General features: G+C 46.5%; 1 protein-coding gene across 13 annotated transcripts in view; it reads right to left on the bottom strand.

Moving 5' to 3' along the window:
* NRXN2 (neurexin 2) overlaps positions 1-22,352 on the bottom strand; it is a 631,600-nt gene that overhangs the window by 292,311 nt on the left and 316,937 nt on the right. For all 13 annotated transcript variants that reach the window (XM_075281756.1, XM_075281763.1, XM_075281760.1 and 10 more), the window contains one exon: positions 4,984-5,103. In XM_075281756.1, coding sequence (XP_075137857.1) covers positions 4,984-5,103 — 120 coding nt within the window. The remainder of the gene's footprint in view (positions 1-4,983; positions 5,104-22,352) is intronic.

Genomic DNA, 22,352 nt, shown 5'->3' with positions numbered 1-22,352 from the left:
AACTGGCACTATATGGCAGTAGCAAGAAATGAGGGTATTTGTATTCCCAATATACTCTTTGAATTCCCAGTCAGACAATGGCACTGTATACCAGTAGTAAAAATTGTGGGTGCACGTAACCCCAATATATTCTTTGAATTACCAGTCAGAAACTGGCACTATATGGCAGTAGCAAGAAATGAGGGTATTTATAACCCCAATATATTCTTTGAATTCCCAGTCAGACAATGGCACTGTATACCAGTAGTAAAAATTGTGGGTGCACGTAACCCCAATATATTCTTTGAATTCCCAGTCAGAAACTGGCACTATATGGCAGTAGCAAGAAATGAGGGTATTTGTATTCCCAATATACTCTTTGAATTCCCAGTCAGACAATGGCACTGTATACCAGTAGTAAAAATTGTGGGTGCACGTAACCCCAATATATTCTTTGAATTACCAGTCAGAAACTGGCACTATATGGCAGTAGCAAGAAATGAGGGTATTTATAACCCCAATATATTCTTTGAATTCCCAGTCAGACAATGGCACTGTATACCAGTAGTAAAAATTGTGGGTGCACGTAACCCCAATATATTCTTTGAATTACCAGTCAGAAACTGGCACTATATGGCAGTAGCAAGAAATGAGGGTATTTGTATTCCCAATATACTCTTTGAATTCCCAGTCAGACAATGGCACTGTATACCAGTAGTAAAAATTGTGGGTGCACGTAACCCCAATATATTCTTTGAATTACCAGTCAGAAACTGGCACTATATGGCAGTAGCAAGAAATGAGGGTATTTATAACCCCAATATATTCTTTGAATTCCCAGTCAGACAATGGCACTGTATACCAGTAGTAAAAATTGTGGGTGCACGTAACCCCAATATATTCTTTGAATTCCCAGTCAGACACTGGCACTATATGGCAGTAGCAAGAAATGAGGGTATTTGTATTCCCAATATATTCTTTGAATTCCCAGTCAGACAATGGCACTGTATACCAGTAGTAAAAATTGTGGGTGCACGTAACCCCAATATATTCTTTGAATTCCCAGTCAGACACTGGCACTATATGGCAGTAGCAAGAAATGAGGGTATTTGTATTCCCAATATATTCTTTGAATTCCCAGTCAGACAATGGCACTGTATACCAGTAGTAAAAATTGTGGATGCACGTAACCCCAATATATTCTTTGAATTACCAGTCAGAAACTGGCACTATATGGCAGTAGCAAGAAATGAGGGTATTTGTATTCCCAATATATTCTTTGAATTCCCAGTCAGACAATGGCACTGTATACCAGTAGTAAAAATTGTGGGTGCACGTAACCCCAATATATTCTTTGAATTCCCAGTCAGACACTGGCACTATATGGCAGTAGCAAGAAATGAGGGTATTTGTATTCCCAATATATTCTTTGAATTCCCAGTCAGACAATGGCACTGTATACCAGTAGTAAAAATTGTGGGTGTATATAGCCCCAATTCTATTGCTAGGGGACTTGCAGGGTATTTCTGGGGTGAAGGTGGGGGGGCACACCGTTGGAACGGGTATCGGGGTATATATCGGGTATACGGGAATACACTGACAGTGTATTCCATTCAGGATCCTGGGAAAGCTGGGTTGCGGCGATTGAGCCCGTCAGTGCCACGTTACACTGACAAGCTTCTCCCTGGAATTTAGCTCTTACAAGAGCTGTTGTGGTTGTCTTCTCCTTCCTATCCTAGCCTGTCCCTGCCTACCCAGAATCTAAGCCCTAGCTAGCTGGACGGAAACCTCCGTCCTCGGTGAATTGCAAGCTCAGAATGACGCGAACCTGGGCGGCGCTGTTCTTTTAAATTAGAGGTCACATGTATTCGGCAGCCAATGGGTTTTGCCTACTTTTTTCAACGTCACCGGTGTCGTAGTTCCTGTCCCACCTACCCTGCGCTGTTATTGGAGCAAAAAAGGCGCCAGGGAAGGTGGGAGGGGAATCGAGTAATGGCGCACTTTACCACGCGGTGTTCGATTCGATTCGAACATGCCGAACAGCCTAATATCCGATCGAACATGAGTTCGATAGAACACTGTTCGCTCATCTCTAATAGTTAACTGAAGTTTTCTAACACAGGAATGAAAGGAATCCAATTGTTAAATGTTAGAATAGAATTGCAGCATGTAAACGCAGCCTCACACCACTTTCCTTGTCACAATTTTTACATTACACCTTTAACATACAATTGCTAGGATGTGCAAAATGTTGTACTTACCACTTATTAGCGATTGCTCATATAATTCACTATTATACCATAACGAATAAGTTACATTCATTTTTATTGAAGGTGTATTCCACAGAATATGCCAAAAATGTAACGGATGTGGGTCCAGCCTCTGGGACCTGCACCTAAGCTGAAGATTGGGGCTGTATTCAATGCAGCTGCAGTAGCTTTGTAACTCTGAGGTCTTATAGGTGGCAGCCACATCTATAATACGTTCCTGGCATATCCATTGAATGTTAATGTCTGAGATAGGATTACTTTTAGGCTGAGGCTCCACGTTGCGGAGATGAAAATGCTGTAAAATCTGTAACAAAAAGCTTCGTTTCCACAACATGAGGCTTTAGCCTTAACGTAAGAAAGGACTAGTGCAACATAAACATCGTGTAAATAGTTCTAGAAACCAAAGACATAAAGCTGCTAAATTGTATTAAAGCTATACGGTCTGTTCCATCCCTATATACATAACATGTAGTGTATTTTAGTCTAGTTTAGCAACTGCATTCAGCATAAATGACTTCAATATCGCTAAACACATTTGTCGAATATGCCTGTGGAATTTTATTAAATGTAGTTATTTATTTATTTATTTTTTTTTATTTTATTTTTTTTGGGGGGGGAGTTTTGACAGTTTGGGTATATATTGCAATGGTTGCTGGTTAAAACAAACTTCCAAATATAAAACAATGAATGGTACAGGTGGATATAAGACACTTCATAATATATTTTATTAAATAAATATGTTTCCTTTTCAACTCATCAGACTAAATTTCTTTTAAGAAGAACTCTATGTAGAGGGGAGGGGGAGGCTGAAAGAAAAGACACAAATAGCAGCAACTGCCAAGCTCTGTTACATCGTGAGTCACCACAAATATGGAGACAGACTCTACGTAAATAAAGAGACTGAGTAAAGTCAAGGAGGAAGAGAACGTCCTGATAAGCGGATAAGACAACATATTTATCTAATAAGATATACTACTCAGTTTCTTATACTAAAGAGAAATCAAACATTCCAATTAATATATCTTTTGCTTATTTATTGAGTGCAATATTTCAGACTTATGGCCTTTTTTCAAACACTAGTCACACCGAGACACCCTGAGGTACAGTTGGCACAGTGGATAGTGGTGAAAAAATAGAACCAAAATGTCCATAAGAAATTAAACTGCATTTACTGAACTCAATAAATGAGCAAAAGATTTATTCATGCATATGGTGCAAACCCAGTCACAGGCCTCTGCCATTACTCGGGGCACATGACGTCAGACACAGGCTAGAAGAGGCCTGAAGAGGATGTCGGGTTACCGTCGGGAGCCCATGAAAGATGAGTATAACTGTTTGTTGTTTTTACTCACCTTCCCTGGGACCGCATATATTTGGATGCTACCTATTTGATTACTCCAACTTGAAGTAACTGATATTTTACTCAGGGCTTGTTCACATCTGCGCCCAGATGTCCGTTCTGCAGGTTTCCTTTTCCTGCATAAAACAGAGCAGGAGACGGAAACCTGCAGGAGTCTTTCTCACCCATTCATTTGAATGGGTGAGAAAGATGTCCGGCCGTGAGCGGCGGTGAACGTTTTGCGCTCTCCACCGCGAAACCGGGTTTTTTAATCCGGACACAGAGTCGGACATGCAGTACTCTGTGTCCGGATTAAAAAAATCCGGTTTCGCGGCGGAGAGCATAAAACGCTCACCGCCGCTCACGGCCGGACCCGGTCTGTGCTTTCCGTCTTCTGGCATGCTGAAGACGGAAAGCACAGAACGGAGAGTAGAACGCAGGTGTGAACCTAGCGTCATTGTTACTTGTGTCGTGACTGACCACCGCTTCTGCCTCCAGGGCACGGATGCTGAAGAATGCTACAGCACCCTCTGTAGGAAAAGTGGAGGCGGGACAGCAGTGTGGAGTGGTGAGTAAAATATCGTCCGCCACATGTTGGAATAATCCAATAGCTAGCGGGCAATTTAAGAAAAGCTCCGAGCCCCCCCTCAGTTTATGCCAGGAGGCCGAGGTTAGCGCATGGAGTGCCTAGGGCTCTGCAGTCTTCATAATGCTTAACTTTTATTTTGTAATCTGCTCCTGAAAAACGGGCGGCAAGGACAATTTTTCTTTTAGTCAGTTTAATACATATAACCCATTACTGAGTTTATTTTTATCATCTGCACAGATGACACCTCCACAACAGTTCACGTGGATTTCTCTAGGTTTCTCTAAGTGTCTTACTAAAATATTACTTGCTAATATATCGTCTTTGCAGGTTTTGTTAGTTTAACAGCTTGTCGTGATTACATTAATGATTGTTAATTAACAGTAGTATGTTTAACTAGACTGAAGTCAATAAGCAGATGTAACTGAAGATGAATCGGTGACTCAGGGAAGAGCCACACAGGGCATCACTGACACAGCCATGAAACTATGGAGACATGCGGCTATTGTGGTTTAGAAATGCATTGCTAATAGACTACATGAATTTGACGTAAATCAGCTGTTTTATCCACAGGCGGCCACTTATTCGATGTATAAAGTGACAGCAGATGCACTCTGTCGCTGTTTTCACAGTATTATAGCCACATTAGTGACGCCCTTGTGACCCCACCCACACAGAATACCTGACAATATATCTCATTGTATGCACTGGTTGAGAATGGAACCTGTTATACAAACTAAGATGAGATTTTATATAAAATATACCAGTTTATGTGTCTGTAATTTTTGTATGTATCTTAGCAGACTTACGATCATTGCAGACGGGTCCTCCATAGGAGGTCATAGTGCAGTCACATATGAAGCCATCCCACTGTTGTAGACATACACCAAGATTACCACAAGACTCCTCTGAGCATGTGGTGCTGGGACCTGCAAGCAAAATAGACAGATGGTATTCTTATTAAGAATGCTGTAGTTTCTTGTATTATCACTATGATTTCTCAAGTGGAATGTACCTTCAATGCATATTGTATACAATACATTTTATTATTCTTCGCTTTACCAGGATTGTTAATGGGGCCACTAAACTAATGTTGATGAATTACACTTTTATAAGCCTTCTTGATAAAGTAAGGTTGCTTTTAGAAATATATTACACATTGGCAAGCCCTATTCCTACATCTGTGGTGTTAGCAAGGCTGTGTAGGACAGCTATACTAGAACTGTGCTGCCATGCATACGGGACCCACGTGACCATCACATCACTCACTGCATAACCACTGCAGTGTGAAAAACAGTACCCCCTTGTAATATACTGTATATAACCAACACAGGCTGTAACAGGACTAATGTATGATATCTAGACAGAGATCTAGATATAGATCCATAGCCCTTTATATTGAACATTCATAGAATGACTCAAGACTAGAGATGAGCGAGTAGTATTTGATTGAGTAGGTATTCGATCGAATACTACGGTATTCAAAATACTCGTACTCGATCGAGTACCACTCGCTATTCGAATGTAAAAGTTCGATGCAGAACCAGCATTGATTGGCCGAATGCTATACAGTCCGCCAATCAACGCTGGTTCTTCTCCTACCTTTAGAAGTCTTCTCCGTGCAGCGTCTCTGCGCCATCTTCCGGCTCTGAATTCACTGTGCCAGGCATCAGGCCTGGGCAGAGCCGACTGCGCATGTCCGCTTGTAGTGCGTGCATGCGCAGTCGGCTCTGCCCAGGCCCGATGCCCGGTAGAGTGAATTCAGAGCCGGAAGATGGTGCGAGGACGCTGCACGGAGAAAACTTCTCGGAGGATCCAGCCCGACCCTCACTCGTGGACTTGGTAAGTATAATTTGATTGAATGTTGCCTACCCCTGAAACGAGCATTTTCCCCCCATAGATTATAATAGGGTTTGATATTCGATTTGAGTAGTCGAATATTGAGGGGCTACTCGAAACGAATATCGAACCTCGAACATTTTACTGTTCGCTCATCTCTACTCAAGATCTATTAATAAATCTATACAGTAGTTATTTCAACATCTATGCACGTCTTTTTTTGTCACTTCTAAAAGTAAAACCTGATGGCATATGTCCGCACCGAATATATAACTAGACTGAACATTATGTATTAATTTGTATATCATGTGAATTTATACATTAATTAGTTTATCCCATCGCTGTGCAAGAAAGCAGAGGATGCCAAGAAGGAAGGCTACAAAGGGTGTCCAAAGTGTGACTTGCTCTGCACTGTCCTCCTTTGTCCTTCCTACTTGATAGATAGACATCTATCAAGGGTATCAGTGGCGGATCCAGGTTTTGCGGGGCTCTGGGCAATTGACTTTGACGGGGCCCTACTTACTGGGGGGTCTCGCACTTCTAACCTGTACTTCCCAACTGTTGAAGACTAGAAAGAGGGAACAAAACGTGCGGCGCGCGCAGCGCGCTGCAGCAAATTGGGCCCCGCCCACTTTTATGTTGACTCCACCCATTCTCATTCAATTTTCATGTGATTCCACACAGTATAATCCTCCTACAGTCACCCGTAAATTATATCTCCCCCCCATTTTCATATACACCCTTCATCTACCCCTAGTTTCATGTCCCCCCCCTCTATCTCTGTCCCCAGTTTCATGCCATTCTCCCCCTTTATCTGCCCACAGTTTCATTTCCCCCCCGTCTCTGCCCCAGTGTCATGCCGTTCTCCCCCCTTCATCTGCCCCGGTGTCATGCCGTTCCCCCCCCTTCATCTGCCCCAATGTCATGCCATCCCCCCCCCTTCATCTGCCCTAGTGTCATGCCGTTCTCCCCCTCCATCTGCCCCAGTGTCATGCTGTTCTCCCCCCCTCCATCTGCCCCAGTGTCATGCTGTTCTCCCCACCTCCATCTGCCCCAGTGTCATGCCGTTCTCCCCCCTCCATCTGCCCCAGTGTCATGCCGTTCTCCCCCCTCCATCTGCCCAAGTGTCATGCCGTTCTCCCCCCTCCATCTGCCCCAGTGTCATGCTGTTCTCTCCCCCTCTATCTGCCCCAGTGTCATGCCATTCTCCCCCCTCCATCTGCCCCAGTGTCATGCCATTCTCCCCCCTCCATCTGCCCCAGTGTCATGCCATTCTCCCCCCTCTATCTGCCCCAGTGTCATGCTGTTCTTCTCCCCTTCATCTGCCCCAGTGCCATGCCATTCTCCCCCCTCCATCTGCGCTAGTGTCATTCTGTTCTTCCCCCCTTCATCTGCCCCAGTGTCATGCCATTCTCCCCCCTCCATCTGCCCCAGTGTCATGCTGTTCTCTCCCCCTCTATCTGCCCCAGTGTCATGCCATTCTCCCCCCTCCATCTGCCCCAGTGTCATGCTGTTCTCCCCCCTTCATCTGCCCCAGTGTCATGCCGTTCTCCCCCCTCCATCTGCCCCAGTGTCATGCCATTCTCCCCCCTCCATCTGCCCCAGTGTCATGCCATTCTCCCACCTTCATCTGCCCTAGTGTCATGCCGTTCTCCCCCCTCCATCTGCCCCAGTGTCATGCTGTTCTCCCCCCTTCATCTGCCCCAGTGTCATGCCATTCTCCCCCCTCCATCTGCCCCAGTGTCATGCCATTCTCCCCCCTCCATCTGCCCCAGTGTCATGCCATTCTCCCACCTTCATCTGCCCTAGTGTCATGCTGTTCTTCCCCCTCCATCTGCCCCAGTGCCATGCCATTCTCCCCCCTTCATCTGCCCCAGTGTCATGCCGTTCTCCCCCTCCATCTGCCAAAGTGTCATGCCGTTCTCCCCCTCCATCTGCCCCAGTGCCATGCCGTTCTCCCCCTCCATCTGCCCCAGTGTCATGCCGTTCTCACTCACACACACTCACACACACACTCACCATTCCTCGTTCCCTCGCAGCTCTCTCCCTCAGACACATATTGTAGCCGCGATGTGATGACGTCATCACATCGCGGCTACAAATGCCGGAGGACGGAGCTCAGCGTTAAAGCCGGAGCTGAGCTGTGACAGCTTCGGCTTTAAACGCCTATGTATTTCATCTCATCGGCGGTAGGATACATAGGCGTTTAAAGCAGGAGCTGTGAGCTCAGCTCCTGCTTTAACTCTGAGCTCTGTTGGAGTCGGGACATGCCGACCGGGACCATTTTGTTAGGTCCCAGCCGCGCCGCGGGGCCCCGCTAAGCGCAGGGCCCCGGGCGATTGCCCGGCTCGCCCGGCCCTGGATCCGCCCCTGAAGGGTATCTTAGAAAAGGGTGGCAAGACAGACCAAATAGATGTATAGTGGGTTAAATGATCATCTGGTGATCATTTGCAGCCATACACATTTTAGTCATACATGTTACAGTTGTAGAAATTTACCTGCATATGTTAATTGAAACTGGCAATAGACTAAACATATTTTTTTTGTAAAAATTCTTTCAAGAAAAAACTGTTTGCTGAAAATTTCCAACACTGCCAACTTCCATAACAGCCAGGGAAAGAAATAGACTTGACAAGCTGATTAGAAGGGCCAGCTCTGTCCTGGGGAGCCCCCTGGACCCAGTACAGGTGGTGGGTGACAGAAGGATACAGTCTGTGGTGAGCTCCATGCTGGAGAACAACTCTTATCCCATGTATGAGACCGTGACAGCATTGGGCAGTACTGTCAGTGACCGACTGCTTCACCCCAAGAGTGAGAAGGAGCGATATCAGAGATCCTTCCCCCAAACCACAGTCAGGCTGTATAATCAACATCAGGCTAAGCGATGATCACTCTGCACAGAGACCTAAATGATCCTGAAGTTTTCTTTTCTTTTTAGTTGCTATGACTCCTAGTATCATTTCTATTTGCTATTCTAAGCTTGTATGTGTTCTTTCTTGTAATATATTATTGCATTATCCATGCTGGTGTAACACACCGAATTACAATTAAAGGATTATCTTACCTTATCTTATCTTATGATGGTTTATTGTTAAATTTCACATGACGAAAACATGTAATATTTGGAAGCATTTGCTTTCACCAACTTTAGTACATGGGCACTTTAAGGGGCCGGATATATCTAAAGGCTTCCTCAGATGAAAATCTGGTACTGGGCCAAAGAAAATATATATGTAACAAGACTAGTTGTGATTCCTTCTGTATCTGACTCTTACTTACATTAGCTATTTGCAGTTACAAAGATCTATGTTCAAAGCCGTTTTTGAGAAGCCCTGAAACCAATGAATATTACATCCATTTTTAATGTCAGATTTGCACAGGAATGCAGTATTTAATTAATACTAAATTTGGCATTATTAATTTTAACAGAAACACAGTAATATTTAATTATTAGAGATGAGCGAACACTAAAATGTTCGAGGTTCGAAATTCGATTCGAACAGCCGCGCAATGTTCGTGTGTTCGAACGGGTTTCGTACCCCATTATAGTCTATGGGGAACAGATACTCGTTAAGGGGGAAACCCAAATCCGTGTCTGGAGGGTCACCAAGTCCACTATGACACCCCAGGAAATGATGCCAACACCTCTGGAATGACACTGGGACAGCAGGGGAAGCATGTCTGGGGGCATCTAACACACCAAAGACCCTCTATTACCCCAACATCACAGCCTAACAACTACACACTTTACACACTCAATACCACCTCTCTGACAGTAGGAAAACACCTTGAAACATGTGTATTTGGCACTTGCAGTGAGGAGAGCTTGTCACCAGCAGTGAATTTGGCCCTTGTAGTAAGTTGAGGTTGGCACCAACATTTGTTTTGAAAATCAGGGTGGATTGAGCCTCTAACCAGCAGAGTTTGGGCAAATTCATGGTGGAGGGAGCCTCTAAACAGCCCAGTTTGGGCAAATTCATGGTGGAGGGAGCCTCTAAACAGCCCAGTTTGGACCAATTCATGGTGGAGGGAGCCTCTAAAAACCCCAGTTTGGACCAATTCATGGTGGATGGAGCCTCTAAACAGCCCAGTTTGGGCAAATTCATGGTGGAGGGAGCCTCTAAAAACCCCAGTTTGGACCAATTCATGGTGGAGGGAGCCTCTAAAAACCCCAGTTTGGACCAATTCATGGTGGAGGGAGCCTCTAAAAACCCCAGTTTGGACCAATTCATGATGGAGGGAGCCTCTAAACAGCCCAGTTTGGGCAAATTCATGGTGGAGGGAGCCTCTAAAAACCCCCAGTTTGGACCAATTCATGGTGGAGGGAGCCTCTAAAAACCCCAGTTTGGACCAATTCATGGTGGAGGGAGCCTCTAAACAGCCCAGTTTGGGCAAATTCATGGTGGAGGGAGCCTCTAAAAACCCCAGTTTGGACCAATTCATGGTGGAGGGAGCCTCTAAAAACCCCAGTTTGGACCAATTCATGGTGGAGGGAGCCTCTAAACAGCCCAGTTTGGGCCAATTCATGGTGGAGGGAGCCTCTAAAAACCCCCAGTTTGGACCAATTCATGGTGGAGGGAGCCTCTAAAAACCCCAGTTTGGACCAATTCATGGTGGAGGGAGCCTCTAAACAGCTCAGTTTGGGCAAATTCATGGTGGAGGGAGCCTCTAAACAGCCCAGTTTGGGCAAATTCATGGTGGAGGGAGCCTCTAACCAGCCCAGTTTGGGCAAATTCATGGTGGAGGGAGCCTCTAAACAGCCCAGTTTGGGCAAATTCATGGTGGAGGGAGCCTCTAAAAACCCCAGTTTGGACCAATTCATGGTGGAGGGAGCCTCTAAAAACCCCAGTTTGGACCAATTCATGGTGGAGGGAGCCTCTAAACAGCCCAGTTTGGACCAATTCATGGTGGAGGGAGCCTCTAAAAACCCCAGTTTGGACCAATTCATGGTGGAGGGAGCCTCTAAACAGCCCAGTTTGGGCAAATTCATGGTGGAGGGAGCCTCTAAACAGCCCAGTTTGGGCAAATTCATGGTGGAGGGAGCCTCTAACCAGCCCAGTTTGGACCAATTCATGGTGGAGGGAGCCTCTAAAAACCCCAGTTTGGACCAATTCATGGTGGAGGGAGCCTATAAACAGCCCAGTTTGGACCAATTCATGGTGGAGGGAGCCTCTAAAAACCCCAGTTTGGACCAATTCATGGTGGAGGGAGCCTCTAAACAGCCCAGTTTGGGCAAATTCATGGTGGAGGGAGCCTCTAAACAGCCCAGTTTGGGCAAATTCATGGTGGAGGGAGCCTCTAACCAGCCCAGTTTGGACCAATTCATGGTGGAGGGAGCCTCTAAAAACCCCAGTTTGGACCAATTCATGGTGGAGGGAGCCTCTAAACAGCCCAGTTTGGGCAAATTCATGGTGGAGGGAGCCTCTAACCAGCCCAGTTTGGACCAATTCATGGTGGAGGGAGCCTCTAAAAACCCCAGTTTGGACCAATTCATGGTGGAGGGAGCCTCTAAACAGCCCAGTTTGGACCAATTCATGGTGGAGGGAGCCTCTAAAAACCCCAGTTTGGACCAATTCATGGTGGAGGGAGCCTCTAAACAGCCCAGTTTGGACCAATTCATGGTGGAGGGAGCCTCTAACCAGCAGAGTTGGTGGAAATCAGGGTGGAGGGAGCCTCTAACCAGCAGAGTTGTGGGAAAGCAGGGTGGAGGGAGCCTCTAACCAGCAGAGTTGGTGGAAATCAGGGTGGAGGGAGCCTCTAACCAGCAGAGTTGTGGGAAAGCAGGGTGGAGGGAGCCTCTAACCAGTAGAGTTGTGGGAAAGCAGGGTGGAGGGAGCCTCTAACCAGCAGAGTTGTGGGAAAGCAGGGTGGAGGGAGCCTCTAACCAGCAGAGTTGGTGGAAATCAGGGTGGAGGGAGCCTCTAACCAGCAGAGTTGTGGGAAAGCAGGGTGGAGGGAGCCTCTAACCAGCAGAGTTGGTGGAAATCAGGGTGGAGGGAGCCTCTAACCAGCAGAGTTGTGGGAAAGCAGGGTGGAGGGAGCCTCTAACCAGTAGAGTTGTGGGAAAGCAGGGTGGAGGGAGCCTCTAACCAGCAGAGTTGTGGGAAAGCAGGGTGGAGGGAGCCTCTAACCAGCAGAGTTGGTGGAAATCAGGGTGGAGGGAGCCTCTAACCAGCAGAGTTGGGGGAAATCAGGGTGGAGGGAGCCTAGTATTAGCAGAATTGTGCAACGCTTATGGTGGATGAGTATGAGGATGCGGAGGAATTGGAGAGGTTGAGTACAGACATGGAGTTTCATGTTGGGGTGCTTTACACAGGTGGGCACAAAAATGAAGGCTCTATCCAGTGATGGTTCATTTTTATCAAAGTGAGCCGGTCGGCACTCTCAGCTGACAGACGGGTGCGCTTGTCAGTGATGATGCCACCGGCTGCACTGAACACCCTCTCAAATAGGACGCTGGCGGCAGGACAGGACAGCACCTCCAAGGCATATAGGGCAAGTTCAAGCCACAGGTCCAACTTCGACACCCAATACGTGTAGGGCGCAGAGGGGTCGGAGAGGACAGGGCTGTGGTCGGAAAGGTATTCCTGCAACATGCGCCTATACTTCTCACGCCTGGTGACACTAGGACCCTCCGTGGCGGCACTTTGGCGAGGGGGTGCCATCAAGGTGTCCCAGACCTTAGACAGTGTGCCCCTCGTTTGTGTGGACCGGTGAGAACTTGGTTGCCTACTGGAGGAACTGCCCTCCCTGCCGCCAACGTCACATGCTGGAAACATCTCCATCATATTCCACACCAATTGCCTGTGGCAAGCATTGATGCGATTGGCCCTCCCCTCTACCGGAATAAAAGACGAGATGTTGTTTTTATACCGGGGGTCAAGGATAGCAAAGATCCAGTACTGGTTGTCCTCCATGATTTTGACAATACGCTTGTCGGTTGTAAAGCACCCCAACATGAACTCAGCCATGTCTGCCACAGTGTTAGTTGGCATGACTCCTCTGGCCCCACCGGAAAGTTCAATCTCCATTTCCTCCTCATCCTCCATGTCTACCCATCCGCGCTGCAACAATGGGACGATTCGAAGTTGCCCGGAAGCCTCCTGTATCACCATCACATCATCGGACAACTCTTCTTCCTCCTCCTCCTCCTCCTCCTCCATTAAACGCGATGAAGCGGACAGATGTGTGGACCTACTCTCCAGCTGTGACGGATCGGATGCTATCCCTAACTCCTCTGTGTGATCTGAGTTATCCCTGATGTCAATCAGGGATTCTCTCAGAACACACAAGAGCGGGATTGTAAGGCTCACCATCGCATCCTCAGAGCTCACCCTCCTTGTGGACTCCTCAAAGACCCGTAGGATGTCACAAAGGTCTCTCATCCATGGCCACTCATGGATGTGAAACTGAGGCAGCTGACTTTGTGGCACCCTAGGGTTTTGTAGCTGGTATTCCATCAAAGGTCTCTGCTGCTCAACCACTCTATTCAACATCTGAAACGTTGAGTTCCAGCGTGTGGGGACGTCGCACAAAAGCCGGTGTTGTGGCACATGCAGGCGTTGCTGGAGAGATTTTAAGCTAGCAGCGGCTACTGTCGACTTGCGAAAGTGGGCGCACATGCGCCGCACTTTCACCAGTAGCTCTGGAACATTGGGGTAGCTCTTTAGGAAACGTTGCACCACTAGGTTGAAGACGTGGGCCAGGTATGGAACATGTTGGAGTCCGGCAAGCTCCAGAGCTGCTACCAGGTTCCGGCCGTTATCACAAACGACCATGCCTGGGCCCAGGTGCAGCGGCTCAAACCATATTGCCGTCTCATCGAGGAGGGCATCCCTCACCTCGGAGGCAGTGTGCTGTCTGTCCCCCAAGCTGATCAGCTTCAGCACAGCCTGCTGACGTCTACCAACGCCAGTGCTGCAACGTTTCCAACTCGTAGCTGGGGTCAATCTAACAGCGGAGGAGGAGGCGGTGGCGGAGGAGGAGGCGGTAGAGGAGGAGGAGGAGGAGGAGGGGGGTGTTCTTCTCGTGTCCCTGCCAGGAATGTTAGGCGGGGAGACGAGGTACACCGGGCCAGTTTGGGAAGCAGTCCCAGCCTCAACTACATTCACCCAGTGTGCCGTCAGTGAAATGTAGCGTCCCTGTCCGCATGCACTTGTCCACGCGTCGGTGGTCAAGTGGACCTTTGTGCAAAGCGCGGAACTAAGGGCCCGCCTGATGTTGAGTGACACGTGCTGGTGCAAGGCAGGGACGGCACACCGGGAGAAGTTGTGACGGCTAGGGACGGCATAGCGAGGTGCCGCAGTTGCCATCAGGTCCAGGAAGGCGGGAGTTTCAACAAGCCGGAACGCCAACATCTCCTGGGCCAGCAGTTTAGCGATGTTGGCGTTCAAGGCTTGCGCGTGTGGGTGGTTAGCAGTGTATTTCTGCCGCCGCTCCAATGTCTGAGAGATGGTGGGTTGTTGTAAAGAAGCGCCTGATGGTGCCTTTGATGGTGCAGGAGAAGGAGATAAGACAGGAACAGGGGAGGATGAGGGAGAAGTCAACAAAGTGGCGGAGGCAGATGAAGTGGTGTCCTGGCTCGTCCTCTGGAGTGCATCGCCAGCACAGTCAGCAGTGGCAGTGGCAGAGGCAGTGGCAGAGGCAGTGGCAGTGGCGTGAACGGCAGGCGGCCTTTGTCCTGCCGTTGCTGCCTGCCACTGATTCCAGTGCTTGGATTCCAAATGACGGCGCATTGAAGTGGTGGACAGGTTGCTCTTCTCAGAGCCCCTAATCAATTTCGAGAGGCAAATTGTGCAGACAACACTATATCTGTCCTCGGCGCATTCCTTGAAAAAACTCCACACCTTCGAGAAACGTGCCCTCGAGGTGGGAGTTTTTCGGGGCTGGGTACGAACTGGAACATCTTGGGAGATTCCGGGTGTGGCCTGGCTTCGCCTAAGCTGCTGACCTCTGCCTCTGCCTCTAGCTACCCTTTTTGGTGCTGCACCTGCCTCAACATCCACACTACTTTCCCCGCTTGACATCCCCCCTGTCCAGGTCGGGTCAGTGTCCTCATCATCCACCACTTCCTCTTCCAACTCCTGTCTCATCTCCTCCTCCCGCACAATGCGCCGGTCAACTGGATGCCCTGACGGCAACTGCGTCACATCATCGTCGATGAGGGTGGGTTGCTGGTCATCCACCACCAAATCGAACGGAGATGGAGGAGACTCTAGTGTTTGAGCATCTGGACACAGATGCTCCTCTGTTAGGTTCGTGGAATCGTGACGTGGAGAGGCAGGTTGAGGGACAATGAAAGGAGCGGAGAACAGCTCTGGGGAGCAGGGACAGTTGGGGTTATTGTTCTGTGAAGCTTGGGAATTTTGGGAGGAAGGAGGACAAGACTGTTGGGTAATAGGAGGAGAGGAGGCAGAGTCTGACTGGCTGCTGGACAATGTGCTGTAAGCATTCTCTGACAGCCATTGCAAGACCTGTTCCTGGTTCTCGGGCCTACTAAGGTTTGTACCCTGCAGTTTAGTTAATGTGGCAAGCAACCCTGGCACTGTGGAGTGGTGCAATGCTTGCTGCCCCACAGGAGTAGGCACGGGACGCCCTGTGGCTTCACTGCTACCTTGCTCCCCAGAACCATTCCCCCGACCTCGCCCACGGCCTCGTCCACGTCCCTTTCCGGGAGCCTTGCGCATTTTGAATTCCCAGTTAGAAATTGGCACTATATACCAGTAGCAAAAATTGTGGGTGCACGTAACCCCAATATATTCTTTGAATTCCCAGTCAGACAATGGCACTATATACCAGTAGCAAGAAATGAGGGTATTTATAACCCCAATATATTCTTTGAATTCCCAGTCAGACAATGGCACTATATGGCAGTAGCAAGAAATGAGGGTATTTGTAACCCCAATATATTCTTTGAATTCCCAGTCAGACAATGGCACTATATACCAGTAGCAAGAAATGAGGGTATTTGTAACCCCAATATATTCTTTGAATTCCCAGTCAGACAATGGCACTATATACCAGTAGCAAAAATTGTGGGTGCACGTAACCCCAATATATTCTTTGAATTACCAGTCCCATTATTGGGTTATTTCACTGGAATCCTGTCTTAAGACAGGCTTGCACATTCCAGTGAGCGCCCTCTATTGGTTTGCAACAATGAGGCAGCAACTGTCTTCCTAATTACATCATGGAAGGCGGATTTGCATATTCTTCCCATAGTTCCTTGCAAAGTGGAGTGCTAAAGGCTTAACAAGTCTCCACACACCTATATGGTGGTCTCTCCCTAAGGAGTGACAATATCCCCCGAACCCTGTCTAAGCCTCTCACCTCTACCAGGTTATCGTCCTCTCCACATCGGGCTGATGAGATCCAACCAGATCGAAACAGCTGTCCTCGATTGAGAGACTATAACCTGGTAATAATCCCAGCGTCATTGCTAAACAAAGGCCTCTTGGAAGGTCGGGCATGAGGCTAAAGGGAGCAGCCATTATTGGGTTATTTCACTGGAATCCTGTCTTAAGACAGGCTTGCACATTCCAGTGAGCGCCCTCTATTGGTTTGCAACAATGAGGCAGCAACTGTCTTCCTAATTACATCATGGAAGGTGGATTTGCATATTCTTCCCATAGTTCCTTGCAAAGTGGAGTGCTAAAGGCTTAACAAGTCTCCACACACCTATATGGTGGTCTCTCCCTAAGGAGTGACAATATCCCCCGAACCCAGTCAGACAATGGCACTATATACCAGTAGCAAAAATTGTGGGTGCACGTAACCCCAATATATTCTTTGAATTACCAGTCAGAAACTGGCACTATATGGCAGTAGCAAGAAATGAGGGTATTTGTAACCCCAATATATTCTTTGAATTCCCAGTCAGACAATGGCACTATATACCAGTAGCAAGAAATGAGGGTATTTATAACCCCAATATATTCTTTGAATTCCCAGTCAGACAATGGCACTATATACCAGTAGCAAGAAATGAGGGTATTTATAACCCCAATATATTCTTTGAATTACCAGTCAGAAACTGGCACTATATGGCAGTAGCAAGAAATGAGGGTATTTGTAACCCCAATATATTCTTTGAATTCCCAGTCAGACAATGGCACTATATACCAGTAGCAAGAAATGAGGGTATTTGTAACCCCAATATATTCTTTGAATTCCCAGTCAGACAATGGCACTATATACCAGTAGCAAAAATTGTGGGTGCACGTAACCCCAATATATTCTTTGAATTACCAGTCAGAAACTGGCACTATATGGCAGTAGCAAGAAATGAGGGTATTTGTAACCCCAATATATTCTTTGAATTCCCAGTCAGACAATGGCACTATATACCAGTAGCAAAAATTGTGGGTGCACGTAACCCCAATATATTCTTTGAATTACCAGTCAGAAACTGGCACTATATGGCAGTAGCAAGAAATGAGGGTATTTGTAACCCCAATATATTCTTTGAATTCCCAGTCAGACAATGGCACTATATACCAGTAGCAAAAAATGAGGGTATTTATAACCCCAATATATTCTTTGAATTCCCAGTCAGACAATGGCACTATATACCAGTAGCAAGAAATGAGGGTATATGTAACCCCAATATATTCTTTGAATTCCCAGTCAGACAATGGCACTATATACCAGTAGCAAGAAATGAGGGTATATGTAACCCCAATATATTCTTTGAATTCCCAGTCAGACAATGGCACTATATACCAGTAGCAAAAATTGTGGGTGCACGTAACCCCAATATATTCTTTGAATTACCAGTCAGAAACTGGCACTATATGGCAGTAGCAAGAAATGAGGGTATTTGTAACCCCAATATATTCTTTGAATTCCCAGTCAGACAATGGCACTATATACCAGTAGCAAAAATTGTGGGTGCAGGTAACCCCAATATATTCTTTGAATTCCCAGTGAGACAATGGCACTATATACCAGTAGCAAAAATTGTGGGTGCACGTAACCCCAATATATTCTTTGAATTCCCAGTCAGACAATGGCACTATATACCAGTAGCAAAAATAGTGGGTGTATATAGCCCCAATTCTATTGCTAGGGGACTTGCAGGGTATTTCTGAGGTGAAGGTGGGGGGGCACACCGTTGGAACGGGGATTTGGGGTGTATATATGGGGTATACGGGAATACACTGTCAGTGTGTTCCATTCAGGATCCTGGGAAAGCTGGGTTGCGGCGATTGAGCCCGTCAGTGCCACGTTACACTGACAAGCTTCTCCCTGGAATTGAAGTTATATGTAAGCCCAATATATTCTTTGAATTCCCATTGAGACAATGGCACTATATGGCAGTAGCAAAAATAGTGGGTGTATATAGCCCCAATTCTATTGCTAGGGGACTTGCAGGGTATTTCTGGGGTGAAGGTGGGGGGGCACACCGTTGGAACGGGTATCGGGGGTATATATCGGGTATACGGGAATACACTGTCAGTGTATTCCATTCAGGATCCGCGGAAAGCTGGGTTGCGGCGATTGAGCCCGTCAGTGCCACGTTACACTGACAAGCTTCTCCCTGGAATTTAGCTCTTATAAGAGCTGTTGGTTGTCTTCTCCTTCCTATCCTAGCCTGTCCCTGCCTACCCAGAATCTAACCCCTAGCTAACTGGACGGAAACCTCCGTCCCCGGTGAATTGCAAGCTCAGAATGACGCGAAGCTGGGCGTCGCTGTTCTTTTAAATTAGAGGTCACATGTTTTCGGCAGCCAATGGGTTTTGCCTACTTTTTTCAACGTCACCGGTGTCGTAGTTCCTGTCCCACCTACCCTGCGCTGTTATTGGAGCAAAAAAGGTGCCAGGGAAGGTGGGAGGGGAATCGAGTAATGGCGCACTTTACCACGCGGTGTTCGATTCGATTCGAACATGCCGAACAGCCTAATATCCGATCGAACATGAGTTCGATAGAACACTGTTCGCTCATCTCTATTAATTATGTGAATCTTTTTGCTCTGATTTTTATGTATATATGTGATTTCATCACTATGAATGAATATGCTTTGTTTTAGCCATACTTCAAGTACTTGGACATCTTATAGTAGCAGAGTACTGTAATGTGCAAGGTGAATGGACACTATCACAACAGGATTTGCAATTTTGCTAAAAATTTTTTAGTAACTCTGGAGAAAAATTCATAGAGTAAACAGATTGGAACAATTCAAAGTGAAGAAGCAAGCTTCTTTTATTCTTGGTAAAGTGATTAAACAAATAAAATTAAGAACAAGTCTCCCTCACAGGCTTCAGCCATCTACCTTGTGGGAGGGAAGACTCCCTCTCCCTTGCACATAGCTTGTTGTTCTTCTTGAGTAGCTGTCAGCACTAAAGCCACCAATGTGATCCACACCTGAGGCACATCTATCTAGACTCAAGCCTGTGGTTTGGGCTACTCTAAGCTCTGGAGTTTAGTCTCCTCTGAAATAGCTTTCCCAATCTCTAAGCCACACTCAGGTCTATGGCTTTTTGTACTCAAACTGATCCTTGTTCACCAAAATGCAGGTCTCCAGCTCACCATACAGCTTCTCCTTCCTACATTGGTCATAAATTTATACCTTATAGACCACTACAATGGCATCCAGCAATCTACAATCCAGCATACCCCCCTTCTTACAGCTCTGGGGTCTCCTCTCTACTCCAGAGGTCCATCACGCTAGACATGTACTACTACACGTGCACGCAGAAAAAACGCCATTCCCTTTCTCTACCAGAAATCTCTCCTTATTATGGTCCATTAAAAGACAAGCTTGTCTTGGGCCCCCAATAGACATAGAGCAGACCAATCCCCACCCCAACAATCTGGCCTAGGCACACTTTCTCACTACGAGCCTAGGAAGCAGGCACAACATTGACACCTAATGTCAACAGGTAAGACTACAAACTATAGAACATTGCCTATCAAATGCATATACACTCCTGCACATAAGTGAATAACTTGTGGGTGAGGGATCACCTTTTTTTAGAACATGCCAGGTGGGAAACCACGCAATGACTCAGCAACAACAGTTCACGCAGCAGCATACAAATATACAACACAGTTAAAGTGATAGTGTTACATCATACACTGCTATATATATATATACAGTGGGTACATAAAGACCTCTTTAAATTCTCCACTCTTTGTTTCATTGCAGCCATTTTCTAAAATAAAAAAATGTCATTTTATTTCTCATTAATGTACACTCAGCACCCAATCTTGATAGAAAAACACAGAAATGTAGATATTGTTTGCAAATTTATTAAAAAAAATAAAAACTAAAATATCACTTGGTCATAAGTATTCAAGACCCTTTGCTATTTAACTCACATGCTGTCCATTTCTTTCTGATCCTCCTTGAGATGGTTCTACTCCTTCATTGGAGTCCAGCTGTGTTTAATTAAACTGATTGGACTTGATTAGGAAAGGCATACATCTGTCTATATACAGTAAGACCTCACAGAGCATGTCAGAGCAAATGACAATCGTGAGGCCAAAGGAACTGCCCAAGGAGCTCAGAGACAGAATTGCAAAGCACAGATCTGGCTAAGGTTACAAAATAATTTCTGCAGCACTTAAGGTTCCTAAGAGCACAGTGGCCTCCATAATCCTTAAATGGAAGAAGTTTGGGAGGACCAGAACTCTTCCTAGACCTGGCCGTCCAGCCAAACTGAGCAATCGTAAGAGAAGAGCCTGGTGAGAGAGGTAAAAAAGAACCCAAAGATCACTGTGGCTGAGCTCCAGAGATGCAGTAGGGAGATGGGAGAAAGTTCCACAAGGTCAACTATCACTGCAGCCCTCCATGAGTCGGGGTTTTATGGCAGAGTGGCCCGAAGCAAGCCTCTCCTCAGTGCAAGACATATGAAAGCCCACACAGAGTTTGCCAAAATATACATGAAGGACTCCCAGACTATGAGAAATAAGAGTCTCTGGTCTGATGAGAAAAATATTGAACTTTCTGGTGTTAATTCTAAGCGGTATGTGTGGAAAAAAACAGGCTCTACTCATCACCTGCCCAATACAATCCCAGCAGTGAAACATGGTGGTGGCAGTATTATGCTATGGGGGTGTTTTTCAGCTGAAGGGACAGGACGATTGGTTACAAAAGAAGGAAAGATGAATGTGGCCAAGTACCGAGATACCCTGGAAGAAAATCTCTTCCAGAGTGCTCTGGACCTCAGACTGAACCGATGGTTCACTTTCCAACAAGACAATGACCCTAAGCACACAGCTTAAATAACAAAAGAGTGGCTTTGGAACAACTCTGTGACCATTCTTGACTGGCCCAGCCAGAGATGGCTGTCCACCAACGTTCACCATCCAACCTGAAGGAACTGGAGAGGATCTGCAAGGAAGAATGGTAGAGAATCCCAAAACCCAGACGCATGGCTGTACTAGCTCAAAAGGGTTCAAATACTCAATACTGAAAGGGTCTGGTCAAAGGATCTGGATACTTATGACCATGTGATATTTCAGCTTTTCTTTTTTAACCCCTTAGCGACCCTTGACGTAACTGTACGTCATGGGTCGCATGGGGATGTATGGAGCGAGCTCACACGCTGAGCTCGCTCCATACAGGGCAGATGCCGGCTGTATAATACAGCCAGGACCTGCCACTAACAGCAGCGGTCGGTGCCCGAGCCGATCGCTGCTGTTAACCCTTTACACACTGCGGTCAAACGTGACCGCAGTGTGTAAACGGCGCCGGCGGCACGGGCGCCGCCATGTTTCGCCGATCGCGAAAGTCTATAATAGATCTAGTCTCTGCACTTGATCTATTAGACGATGCCAGAGGCATCGTCTAATAGAAGTGCTGGGATTTTGCTATTCACTGCAATACTGTAGTATTGCAGTGAATAGTATGAGCGATCAGACCCCCTAGGTTTCAAGGTACCTAAGGGGTCTGATCATAAATGTAACAGAAGAAAAAAAAAGTTTTTAAAAGTATTAAAAAAATAAAAAAAATATAAAAGTTCAAATCACCCCCCTTTCCCTAGATTAGCTATAAAAGTAAATAAAGAACATTAAACATAAACATATTAGGTATCCCCACGCTCCAAAATGCCCGAACTATTAGAATATTAAAACATTTATCCCGTACTGCGAACGGCGTAGCGGCAAAAAAAATAAAAACAGCCAAAAAGAGTTTTTTTCAACACTTTGCCTCCTATAAAAAATTGAATAAAAAGTGATCAAACCATCGGATCTTTCCCCAAATGGTATCAATAGAAACGTCATCTTGTCCTGCACAAAAAGACACCACAACCAGCTCCATACATGGAAATATGAAAAAGTTACAGGTGTTAGAACATGATGACACAATTTTTTTTTCTATTTTGCAAAGTTTATC

Source organism: Leptodactylus fuscus, chromosome 7 (assembly GCF_031893055.1).
Source record: "Leptodactylus fuscus isolate aLepFus1 chromosome 7, aLepFus1.hap2, whole genome shotgun sequence".
In the NCBI taxonomy this organism is placed as follows: Eukaryota; Metazoa; Chordata; class Amphibia; order Anura; family Leptodactylidae; genus Leptodactylus; species Leptodactylus fuscus.
The sequence above is the reverse complement of the archived record's forward strand: the minus strand, read 5'-3'. Positions and strand labels throughout refer to the sequence as shown.